The 13,878-nt window shown below is 35.6% G+C and overlaps 1 protein-coding gene across 4 annotated transcripts in view; it reads left to right on the plus strand.

The window, feature by feature from the left end:
* Positions 1–13,878, plus strand: part of ITGBL1 (integrin subunit beta like 1) — a 277,886-nt gene that overhangs the window by 101,718 nt on the left and 162,290 nt on the right. For all 4 annotated transcript variants that reach the window (XM_078375607.1, XM_078375613.1, XM_078375617.1 and 1 more), the window contains exons 3-4: positions 3,554–3,700; positions 11,480–11,602. In XM_078375607.1, the coding sequence (XP_078231733.1) occupies positions 3,554–3,700; positions 11,480–11,602 (270 nt within the window). The remainder of the gene's footprint in view (positions 1–3,553; positions 3,701–11,479; positions 11,603–13,878) is intronic.

A 13,878-nucleotide genomic window follows, 5' to 3' on the forward strand; every position in this document is an offset into this window, starting at 1 on the left:
TACTTTTATCTATAGATTCAATGCAATCCCTATGAAAATCTGTGCAAGCTTCTTTACAGATGTGAACATACTGATTCTAAACTTTATATAGAAAATTATAGGACCTAGAAAAGCCAAAATAATTTTTAAAAACAACAAAGCTAGAGTTCTCAGAAGACTTGATTTCCACACTTACTGTAAATCACAGTAATTAAAACTGTGTTAGTAGCAAAAGAATAAGCCTGGAGTTAGGCAAAGGTTTTTCAGGTAGATGCCACAAAAACAATGATTAAAGAAAAAACATGATAAATTTGATTTAATTAAGTCAAAACCATTTACTCTTCAAAAGATACTGTTAATAGAAAAAAAACACATCACAAATTGGGAGACATATTTGCCAATTACATTTGTGACAATGAGCTTCTATCCAGGATATACGTACATACATATGTATATATAACAATTTATTTACATATATATGTATCCATACATATATATGTACATATAACAATTTATATACATATATAATTATCCTGGATATGCATACATGTGTGTATATATATATATATTGATATACATATATGTTTTTATATATACATATATATGATAATGAACTTGCATCCAGGATGAACATACACATATATGTATATATAAATTTATAAACATATATATTATATATAGAAATATATGTATATATGTATGGGTATATATATAATTATATATGTTATATAGATATACATATACATATATATATAACTGAAATTTCAATGCAAAATTGGGGAAAGAAGATAGATGTCTTGCAAATAAGCTTATGAAAGGTATTCAGTATCATCAGATCAGAGTTATGCTCCCACAAAGCCAAGAAATGCCAGAGGTTACCTGCAACCACCAGTAACTGAGAGAGAGACACCCAACAGTTTCTCCCTCAGGTCCTCTAGAACGAACCAACCTGATTTCACGTTCCAACCTTCATCTCTGTGAGGGAATAAATTTCTGGTGTTTTAAGCCACCAAATTTGTGATACTTTATTATGGAAGATTCAGGAAACTAACATATAACAACTAACATTCTTCTATTTTGAAAAATGGGTATTTTTTGAAGCCATATTATTGACACTGTAATGGAGATTATCTTGCTACAATAATATAGCAACCTAATCCCCCGTGGTCTGCTAAAGCTCTTACTAACGTTAAAAAAATTGTAAAAAATAGTCTGAATATTATTTTTTAAATCTATATTTATCTTTAAACAAGGTTACACAGGCTATTTGATAATTCATGACAGTCAGAAATCAATTCCTATTCAATGAGTTTTCCTAAAGGGAAGAAAATGAATCATGGAATCTTTACGAGGCATAAAACTTAGAAAGAAGAAAAGGCAGATGACCCTGTCTGATATTAGCTGTCATCTTTGCCTTCCAAAGGTTGCTAAAGAAGGAGCTGAAAACACTTGACACAGTGTTAGTCTAAGCATGTGCCCAAGATGCTAACACTGGTTATGAGAAAAGGGGCTTCCTAGCCAAAATTTTCCTAATTCCAAGCTAAATAAAATTAAAAATATTTTTATGGTAGGACATATGAGGTTCATCAGTGTGCTGATATATATCATGACACATTTAAACAGAATATAGCAGACTCTTTTCTATGTTTATTTTAACCTAGAATCTTCTGTGAAGACAGTTTCATGAAACTGAGCCTCTCACTTCAGGGGAGAAGCAACTTAGAATATTCCTTCTACTGATGCTTCATTGGGCCAGTTTGGAAGGGATGGGTCTCTACCTATTCTGTATACATTTTGTTTATTTTCAGCCATTCTTCTATTTTTAAGCCTCTTGCCTTTAAAAAAAAAATGTTACCTTTGACCTATAAATTATTTCCCATCTCTACTGTGTATACTTTAGGATGTCCTATTCAATGTAAAATTTTAAAAATCACACTGAGTAGTCTTTTATTCTTGATTCACCAGATTACCACTACCATAATGCTTTATTTCTAAATCATTTCTACTTTCTTTACCATCGATATGAAGCCTATTTATTGGGGTGGAACCATAAGAAATAGCTGATATTCAACTTATGAAAGTGGCAATTTCATAAGCTTCAACTTAATGCACTGCTGTTGTTAAAGAGTCAACACAGTTTCCACGATGGTTGATTTATCAAAGAGCCTTAGCCGACGCAAGAATCTGGCTTAATGCTTTTATAAATAGGCTACATGGTTGACAGGAGAGATCACTTATGCTGATAAACGATACCAAGTTGGTAAAGATTGACAGTATCTTGTAGGGCCAGGCAGGAATGCAAAATGATGCAATCAATTTGACAGAGTAATGTGCACTGAATGGAATGAATTCCAATTAAGATACTTGCAAAGTTTTGTTTATAACATAGAATAATTAATTTTATAAATGCAACACAAATAGAAACAAACTTTTATGGACTGGACCACATAAAGAGCAATTTTAAAATCACAGCTAGTCACAGATTCAGGCTCTGCTGACCATGCCCAAATGGGCAGCCTCCAAGCCATTCATACTGACCAACCATCTGGACCTCATCCCTTAGAGTTCAGCTACCATGTTGAATCAGATCAATTTCATTCCATGTGGCCTATGACTTTCAGGCATTAAGACATAGTTCTTCTCTGGTTATTCTTCTGCAACCCATTCAAAATCTATTCAATTTTCAAGGGCCAGTTAACAGTCAAGGAAGTCCAGAGGGTCCCTGCTCTTATGTCTATAGGTCATAGACTATATTGCTCAACTTAACTCGAGGTGACAATCACTTCTGGCTGATAATCACATCAGCTTCTTTATTAAGCTTGACTTTGAAGTCTGTAAGTTCTTTGAGGACAAGGACCAAGTGCTGCACATGGTCTGCACTTCTGTCAGACTAATGTGCAATCAATAAAAATGTTAGTAGGCTTCATTAAGCAGGACTTACTAACATTACTGATCACAGCAATGAAAACAACATGCATTAAAGCAAAATGACTATCGAGAATATGAAAGATTCAGAAATTTCTGTGAAGGCGGATGAATAGGAAACAAAATAGATACATATTTTATATCAATATTACTGAAGTTGCTATTTAATATGTCCATGACTTTAAGTACATGCTTAATTTGAGTAACTATAAGGCTGGTGTTTAGTTTAGGAGAGTTTCATGTAAGAGCCCTTACTCAAAGTTTGTGTTTTAATGTGTTATATAAGATATAGCTAAGTAGAAATATTTTTTACTGGACTTTTGTCTCTTAAATACTGAGAAGCTGGATAGAATATTTTTTCAGTGCTGAATTTTATGACTATGTGATTTGTTAGGATTTTTATGTATTATGCTAATGTCTTTAGAAATTAATGTTTTTATAATCATTTATCAGTTGATTATTGAAATGAAGTTCTTATATTCCATTGCATTGTATATAACAGCATTACCCCTCAGCCACTGTGACATACATGAGTTTAAATTTATTATAGCTCAGTCCCAAATCAGTGTCACTGTTAAGAGTATGTGTTACAATAATGGTTATCTTTGGAAAACAATTCGAGTCTGACTAGATGTTGTTCAATCCCCAGGCCATGGTAAGTGTAACTGTGGCAAGTGCAAATGTGACCAGGGATGGTATGGGGACGCTTGCCAGTACCCAACTAATTGTGACCTGACAAAGAAGAAAAGTAATCAAATGTGCAAGAATTCACAAGACGTCATCTGCTCTAATGCAGGTAAGAAGTATACCCTGTGAAAATTCTTTTCTTCTTCTTTTTTTTCCTGTATGCATTGTGTTTTGAATACTTTGTGAAAATTCTTAAGTGAAATAATCAAATTTTGTTCTTAATGGAAATATGTGGGCATGGAAAAATGTCAAACCTCTGAGTGAGTCTACTTTTGAACATATTTTTTAGAAGTGAAATTCAGATAAATCAATAGAAAAAAATGCTATCTTGCTGAGACTAGCAAGTTTAATACTTTCCAGCTGTTCCAAGTGCCTCCTTCCAGCAGGATGTTCATTGGAAATAACCCCCCAAAAATGTTTAATATAAATTGTGAGCCATGATTTCGAATACTGGATTAAATCTCTTAAAAAGGATTTATATAAACTGACTTAATTATTTTCTGTTACAGATCAAGGGTGCTTTGAATTTTTACCTTCACAAAATAGAATGAAATATTTTAAATTTGATAGAAGTTTCAGATATACTGGTTATAGAGCTCATTGAAGGATATAGTCACAGCAAGATTTTTGTTGGATCAAAATATTTTTTTTGTTTCATTGAAGTTATTTGAAAACATTTTTTCCAAATTATAGAGATGCTGTTAAAATTGAGTAGCAAAGTCATATAAAAAAGTTGGAGTTTAGGTTTCAATGGTATTTAGTGAGTGTTACTATGATTAAATATTCTTTTTACATTTGAGCACATGAAGCTTCTCAACCATGGTTAAACATTAGCATCCCAAGGGGAATGTAATAAAATGTCAGTTCTCATGTAGTACACCAGAGGTTCTGTTTCAATTGTTTTGATGTGTGGCCTAGACTTTTGTGGGTTTTTTCAAAGCTCTCTGAGTGATTTTAATATTGATCGAGTGTGTGACCCATTGCTCTAAATGCTACAGGTGAGCATTTGACTACATGAATGAGTATCTTTCCTCTTGAAGCTCACATTGCTGGTAGGGCCCATCTCTAACCAGAGCTGGGAATTTCCCACAGTCTGATTTCAACAAAGTGCATGGTTTAGACTCAGCTCAGTAAAGGTGTTTTGCTGATGGAGGCAGGACTGTATCCAAAGCGAGGTGTGAGTGGATCAGTCAGCGATCCTGAGAAACGGTCTTAGCAGTTAGGTTTCTTTCTGTGTTCATGGTGTTATGGTGTTCTCATATTTCTCCAGCACTTCAGTCTTTCTTCTTAGTAGGATTTCTCTATTTCTAATTCATAACACCCACCCCTACAAACACACACACACACACACACACACACACACACACACCCCATAGTCTCTTTCATCTTGAAAAAAAATCATTCTTTTCAAACATATATTTCAGTAACAAGATTTGAATTCTGTCTTAGGTTTGAAATCTATTTGGGGATGTACTTATTTATTGTTTGCTAATCCAGGGTTTTTTTTTAAAGAACATTAAAATCAAATGTGGTAAAGATGTTTAATATTAAGGAATCTAAGCATGTAATTCATTACATTGACATATCTCAAAGGATAAAACGTACAGAAGTGTTTCCATAGATGACAAAACATATTTGATTTTTCTAGGACATCTGTACTCTATCATTTTTTAAGCATGGATGCAATACCTTTATGTAATCTGTCATTCATAATCTGGCTTAGTCAAGTGACCCAATAATGTCCTCCATAGCACTTTCCTCTCCTTACAGGATCCAGTCTTTGGAAAATGTTAAGTTTACATCTCTCTTCAGTCTTCTTTATTCTGGACCATTTCCACAGACTTTGGCTTTAGAGCATTGAAACTTGTGAAGGAAATTGTCACCATTTTATTAAAAAGAAAAGTGACTTATTTTGGATTTGTCTGATGCCTCCCCATGATTCGATTCATAATACACATTTTTAGGTAAAACTCTAGAGAAATGGTTTTGTGTTCTTGAAATATTCCATTTGGAAGCACATGATGTCCATCTGCTCATATTGGTGATGTCAGTTTTGATGAGCTGGTCAAGGTGTTGTCTGGTGTCTCCGCTGTGTTATTTCTCACTTACCCTATTCACAAATGTGCATTTGATGAGGAAACACTTTAAAACCACACATGTATCAGATTCCTCACTAAAATTACCCTAGATTTATCATCCGTTAATGACAATCACCTAACGCAGTATTGACAATGATGATTAGAAAATGATGATTTATGAACTTTAACATTCTCTCCAAATTGACTAGTTGGCACTCAGCTTTCCATCACAAACAGGAATTAGCTCTCATTTACCAGTTATTTGCTATTTCATCTACTTATTGATTTATTATCATCTAGAAGCACAATTCTTATTTCAGTGATTTGTTATTCATTTCTGTACATAATTATTCTGGTGCACAGAGTCTTTCAGATTAGGTATTAGAGCCCATCAGGCTAGCTTTTGTGTTATTGTGACATGCCTCCCTTGTTTATTTGTTTTGTTTTTGCAATTTTTTCCTTTTGGGCACAATAACATATTCCAGGGTCATACTGGACCTTCACTGCACCTTTGAAATCAGCCACTTATCCAAAGAGCCCTGATTCCTGTTAGTGAAAATGATATTTGAATAAAAATTGTGAGCACTAGGGATGCTTATTTCCACTGAAGTGTATTTGCTTCTTGGGCCTTTCTGCAAACAGGCTTGTGTCAAAAAGGTAGATTGAAGCATAGTACGATTTTTATTTTATCTGAGCAAACAATGATTCATGAATCAGGCAGCTCCAAATCAGAAGTGGTTCAGGAGCTTCACTGAGGGAATGTGAGTGGGAGGCTTTTATAGGATGAATAGAAAAAGAAAGCAAAGAAAAATAGTTGATTGGTTAACATTATACAGTTGCCTTATTTGATCTATCCTGTTGGAAATTACCTAGTTATATAATCATTAAGTTTGTTGGTTGCTTCTGGCTGGTAGAGCTTAAGTCCTGTTTTTCTTCAATGTAGACATTTACAAGAAATAACTTAAGGTAAGTTTCACTTATTTTTACATATCAGGTAAGGTTAGGATCAATTATGAGACCTAACTGGCTTAGTCTGCTCAGGGAATTTTTAGGCCTTATTTTCATTTTTATTTATTTTGATACTAGTAAATATATGCCTGTGCATATATACACAAATACCTATGCACATACCAGCACACAGATATGCATGAACACATATACATGCATGCATATTTTAGAAATCATGGATTTACATCATACATCTAATTTCAGTCCATCCTTAGAGAATCACTTGTTGTTTTCTCCATTCCATATTTGCATGTTCCATTTTCTCAGTGAGAACCCTGGCTCCCAATATAGCCAGCATATATACTTACTTGCTCAATCCTATACTACATCTCTAGTTACTTTTATAAGTGCTGCAGACACACCACTAGACAGAGCAAATCTACCAAAGGACATCAGGATTTGCAGTCCACCCCTTTCCACTCCCCAACTCTCACTGTACCTTAGTCATGCCCAAGATTGGGGTAGGTAGTCAAATGCTGTGTTCGTAAATTATCAGATTTCTTTTATTTTCTTCTCTTTCAGTGTGGTGATGGTACTCATTTGAAATAAAATTTAGCTTATTTATTTCAGATCACTTTCAATTTTAGGTTTTATAATCCCTTCCCATCTGTATTAATATAATATATAGAACACTAACATACTTCTAAAAGTCAAAACTATGCAGAAAAGCATATTGAGAGAATCCTCACTCTCTTCATCAAATCTTGCACCACGCTTACCCTCGTCTTTCAGATAACCAACTTTCTTGCTTTCTGCCTTCTTTGTGCATGTGTTTCTTTTCGTGTAAAGGTAAATAGATATATTTGTGTACTATTTTTCATTTTTTCCTGCAAAAATAGTCGTGCATTCCAAGTGTTCTTTTTACTCTGCTTTTACCACTCAACATAATCTCCTGTAATTCACTCCAAATCAGTTCACAGAAATCCTTCTTGTTATTTTTTCAAAAGCATAGGACTGGATTCTATGTATGCAATGTAATTTATCCTATCTATCCCTTATGTTTGATCATTTAGACAGGTGCCAATATTTTGGATTGTAAATAATACTTCACAGAATGATCTGTTGTGAGCATATTTTTATATTTCTGGAGGTGTATATTCAAGATAAATTACCTGAAATGCAATTGGTCAAAAGATGCATTTATATTCAGTGTTACATTTAATCTTTTCCATCTAATTTACTCTCGTATAAATATCTAAGCCTTTCATGTTTACTTTGGCAATCTCATTCTCACCTGTCTTATTTGAATACTCACTTCCACCATCCAAGTTCAGGACCACGTCCTCCAAATTGCAATAGCCTATGGAGTCTTTCTACTAATCTTTCCCTTTCATATCACAATGTGGTTTTCTGAAGTAGTTTGGATCAGAAGGCGAAGCGGAGTTACATGGATTGGGGAATGGGACTGAAGGGCAGGATGAGATAGAGCTGGGGACCAAGGCATTCCAGAAGCTAACTTTGTGGGAAACCTAGAAGGGTGAGGTCCAATGTGCAGAGCAGGATGAGGCCCTGGCACCATTGCACAGGGGTGTGGGCTGGCGTACATGTCTGGTCAGTCATCCTAGAAAGAGTCAGGTCTATTGGGCACTATGAAGAATCAGAGCTAAAATAATCTAGTGTAAGGCAGAAGACCAATCCTAGAGGCTGAGTTAACTGGCAACCAAGAGAGAGAAGCCATGTGTCATAGCATGAGCACAGGAGTCTGGAGCTTTTGCCTGGGTGCCCATATGCCATGTCTTGGAGGCTCAGTTGTGAATTCTGCTTGATGGGTGAGACAGGAAGTCTCTGAGCTGTTGTAAACTCCCCACATCAGCCAGGAATGGTTCAGATGTGTGGATGAGAGAGAGCTGCCTGTGGGGGACTGCAGTGAGGAGTTGTAGATTTCAGAGGCAGAGGCTGTTGCTTCCCATCTTTCCTGAAAAAACTTCCCCATACACAGCCCTAACCAAGTGACTTTCTGCTCTCATGTTATAGATAAGAGGCCCATATTATATATGGCTACATATATATTATATGGATTTATATTTGTATTTATAAAACAAAACATATGACACAAAGGCTTTTGCAATAGACTTGTGGCAAATGCTATACAAAATGTATTGATAAGGTGTCTCTTTTTCCTGCTCTGTGATTTACTTAATTTTAAGCATCTCATTATTTTCTATAGCACCTAGTTCCTTGCCAATAACATAATAGATAGATAACAAGAAAGCTTAATGGTTGGATATGTGGGTGGCTGGGAGACAGAATGATTAAATGTGAAAATGAAAAAGCAGGGTGATAGAGAACAAAAACTATATGAAGCAATAGCATAAATTATAGCTTAGATTTCAAATTACTTTTATGAATTGAGATACCTTTTAGGAAAAAAATACAAGGAAATTAAGTTTAATAACAGGAAAATTCTCATGAGTATTTGAAAAGTAGAAAAATAAACTCAAGTTCTGCAAAATCACCATTCGTATGTAACTGTGAGAGAAAAATTTATAGATAATAGCGAGTTGCAAGTGATCTGGGTAACAGAATCATGCAGAGGATATGAAAACAAGGATATTGTCAGCATCCATAAATATATTTCCTGGATTAAATGTTTGGAAATACAACTAATATACTCTGTATCTTAATAAGATAAGAGGAAGAACCCTGAATCTTCTCAAGTCCTATGTACTAGGTTCAGCGGTGCTTCTGGAAACATGACTGGGGACATATTCATTACTTAGTCCTGGCAGCAGTTCTTTGAAGCAGAGATTATTTGCTTATGAGGAATCTTGGAATTAGAAATGAAAGCAATACCCTTAAAAATGCATAGCTTATGAGAATTAAAACTCTGAGGCCAGGTGTGGTGGCTCACACCTGTAATCCCAGCACTTTGGGAGGCTGAGGCAAGCAGATCACAAGGTCAGAAGTTTGAGATCAGCCTTACCAACATGGTGAAACCCCATATCTACCAAAAATAACAAAACTAGCCTGGCGTGGTGGCATGAATCTGTAATTCCATCTACTCAGGAGGCTGAGGCAGGAGAATCACTTGAACCCAGGAGGTGGAGGTTGCAGTGAGCTGAGATCACATCACTGCACTTTAGCCTGGGTGATAGAGGGAGTGACACTCCATCTCAAAAAGTAAAAAAAAGTAACAACAAAACAAAAACAAAAAACCCTCTAAATTCAGCTACAGCTCTACCTTAGTCACAAGTTCATGCTCTTTCTAATACATCACATATAGATTTGCCAATATCTAGTAATTCAAACCAAACTATCAACAGCATCTTTGGTTCCTTCCCATCCTTCACCCTTTACACGCAGTCAGTCACCAAATGCCCTCTACTCTTTCTCCTAAAAATATCCCCCAATGTATTTGTTTCTTTATAAACTTACCGCTTCATGTGTCTAGCTACTGGTTTCATTCCTGCAGACAAATCTAACAGCCTTTTAACTTATTTCCTTGTATCCACTTTTGCCTCATTTCAGTTCATTCTCCATATGACAACCAGAGTAATTTGGTAAAAAATCATACCGGATCACCGGACTCCATTGCTTCTGTGTCTTCCAATTATTGTCAGATTAAAGCTGGAAATCTTTAACATGACCCGTAAGACTTCCATGAACTGCACCTTGAGTTGCTTTCTTCACTTCATGCCACTTTTCAGGCTGTTCTGTATACCTCAATCCCGTGTGATGTTTTTTCTTCACCTCCTCTTTTCTCACTGAGCCTGTCTATTGTCTCGTGGTGGAAGTGAGCCTCTTCGTCATCTCACTTCTCTTAGCTGTGCTTTTTCACTTGGCTTTCAGTTCTCAGCCACTTCCTCAGGGATTCTGACTTTGACCTCCTGGTCTCGGTTAAATCCCCTTGCTATGTGCTTCTGCAACACTTTGCACTTCTGTATTCATTTTATCACATTGGTTTTTACTCATATAAATCTCTGAGAGGAAGGTTATGGCTGATGTCATCCCTGTTGGATTTTCAGAGTCCAGGGTGGTTTCTCGTGGTGATCAAGTCTCAGCTGAGACATGTTGATGGCTATGATGAACATTAAGACTCAACATATGTACATGAAAAAGAAAGTTTCTCAAGTGGGCATTCTACCTCTCAATATTACTTGAATATGATATTAATATTGGTGAAGTTATTGATGGGGGATGCAGTAGAATCTTCAGACTTGGATGAAGATGTGGCTTGTAGTAGACCAGATGACTACAGTACCTTTCTAATTCTGAGTTCCCCTGAGAATCTGGTAAGGTCCCAGGAATCCATGCCTAAGGCAATCCACTCTGGTCCCATTATTGTAAAGACACGTGTATCAGTATAAGTTAATGCTGAGGAGGGGAAATTATCAGGGGCATATATGATTTTTACTTATGCATTTGACAATAAATTATTTCCATAAATATTTATTACATAAATAGCGTGTTCAAACATTGTACAAAGCATTGAATAAATACTGGCGAGGCATATAAGCAAGATTTCTTCCCTTCCAAAGCTTAAATTTTCCTGCTTTATTTTACATCAGATCCAAGTGTGATCAGAAGACATTCGTGCGCTGGTTGGACAGCTATGTGTAAAGTAGCTCTGTACTAGGAGTGGTCAAATTTACCTTCAGTAAATGATTAGAGGTCAGTAATAATAGCTGTGTGATACAAAATACAATTGCAATGCTAAAATAGCCTCAAGAAAGAATAGCATGTGCTTTACCTCATCATGCACACAGAAATACCTAATCGAAATATTAGAGATGGTATAAAAATTCATTAATTATAATTTTATATGCATGTAACAAACAATCTCTTTTGTTTTAATAATTTAGGTACATGTCACTGTGGCAGGTGTAAGTGTGATAATTCAGATGGAAGTGGACTTGTATATGGCAAATTTTGCGAGTGTGATGATAGAGAATGCATAGACGATGAAACAGAAGAAATATGTGGAGGTATGTATATTGACTCTAGAAATTAATAAAAGTATCTGGTTTTTCACCTATTTCATTGTTCTTCCATCTATACATCAATTTCTATGCTAGATGTACTAATTCAATTTAAACCTATGTTTATCTGGAAAATATTTCACGTAAGGAAGGTGAGACTGTGGCCTTAAGGGTAGACTAGTACTTTTAAAATGCAAAGCCAAATTATCCTCAGAGGAGAGCTGTGTCATTCTGGCAGGAGGCCAACTGCATAGCTCTGCCGTAGTCCTGGTGGAATACCATCTCCCCTGCTCACCTTAGCCACTTTTATTCTCCTTTCTCCTTTTCTCTTAAGTGTATATTTTCATTTCTTTCTTTTTCCCTTTCTAAAACATGAACCTTTCGATAGTCTCATGTCCTACTGGGGACATTGAAGGTCAATAGTATTATCAGCCTAGAGTTTACCTCCCCATCTCTGTCCCTACATATTTAGATAACATTTTCCTTTTCTAGTGTCACCTTTACTCCATTCATTTTTCTGTTGTACCAGTTCTTGCATATGTGCTGGTGACAAATTCTGCAATAATTGCTTTACATTCATTATATTTTGCCTCATAGTATCACTCTAGGATAAGATAGAATTTAGGCTCATGTCTATGTGACACCAAAGTCTATGTTTCTAATGCTTCACCACTCACGACTGCATCAGTGCCTTGGAGCTCAGAGCTCCACAAGAGGAGTCTCTCCTCAACATTTGAAGTTTTCATCTCTTCTGCTCACCAACCTGCAAGCCTATGCCTGGAGTTTCCATTTGCAACCTTGACTGGCATAGGAAAATGAAAGTAGAAAGTAGTGAGAATCACTCGGTTTAGGTAAATTCTTCTCTGCTATGATTAAACTTATATATCACTCCTATCTGATGGGATTCCAGTTAATGGAATACTGCTCTGCATGCAGAAATGGTAGTTTTGGAAGTATTGTTTTTCTGGAAGAATTAGAACCCGATGGGGCCAGGTGGAACCAGAGACCCTGAGAAAGTATGGCTAGCATATGACAAGCTTTTCCCTTTGTTTACATCTCTGTAGCTTCAATTCCTCTGAGTCATCCGAATATATTAATTTTAGGCCTGGTTGGCCCTTCCTCCTTGGTCTCCTGGCTGCACAACCCACCTGGATAAAACAAACACCTAAATCTTATTTTCATTTTTCCAAGTCAATGACCTAAGCTAGATGCTGCTCAGACAATTCTCTCCTAAAGGGCTCAGTCCAAAAATAATTAGATCAGTTAGACAAATTCATCCACAGATATTGTGTATTTGTCCTCTAGATGTTTAGTTTCCAATTATTACAGATGAAGGGAAAAAGGAAGGGAACATACTTTAGGGTCAGTCTGTGGTTTAGACACCAACAAAGCAGAGTCTATTTGCATGTATAAATAGAAAAACGTAACTTGAAACAACACAACAGAAACTGTTTAACTTTCAACCTTTCTAGCTGTTATTTCCATTTGTTTGAGGCTTAAGCAATTTCATGGTGCAAAGTCTCTGACCAAGGACACCAGCACTCCAGTAAACACCCTCTGGGGGTGACATTGCCTGGGATTGTAAATCTTTCCATGTGTCATCCACATGAAACCAATCTGCTGAGAGATGCTTCAGTTCATCAGTGAAGCAGGACAAATAGAGATTTTCTTGCTCTATCAGTTTGCACAAAGCAAAGAATTATGTTTATTATCTGGAATGTGTATTGTCCTAAAGCACACATTTTAATCTCAATTATTCAGATGTGTCTTGTTCAATATTTTTGTTTGAGTTACGTGGATATCTGTTTAATTTTCCATATCTGCATACAGGTGTATTGTTACATAATTTTTGCTTCCTTATTTACCTCTAACTCAAAAGTTTCTTAGTAAAACTCTAATTCAATACTGAATTGTATAAATATTTAAAGAATTTGGATGTGAGAAATACAGATTTTTGATCATTTCTTAATATAGTAATCCTTACATATGTAGCACCTTCTGTATAAATTTTCTGAAATTACAGAGAAGATAAATCCTGTAATCTAAAAAGGTGACTGAGTTTTACAAACATGACTCCTAAAGAAAGCAATCAGTATACATTATTGCTTTTTTTCTCAGTGTAATCATTGAGTTCTTGAGGCCTGTGATATATCACCAGGATGTGATTTAATTGTGTCTGCAAGTAGACACCATTTTAAGTTCAACAATAAAATATATAGATTAAATCACTAATTAAATCACTTGGCCGCCTTTGTATTTGCTTAAGTAAACAAATTTAAAAT

This window comes from Callithrix jacchus, chromosome 1 (genome assembly GCF_049354715.1).
Source record: "Callithrix jacchus isolate 240 chromosome 1, calJac240_pri, whole genome shotgun sequence".
NCBI lineage: Eukaryota > Metazoa > Chordata > Mammalia > Primates > Cebidae > Callithrix > Callithrix jacchus.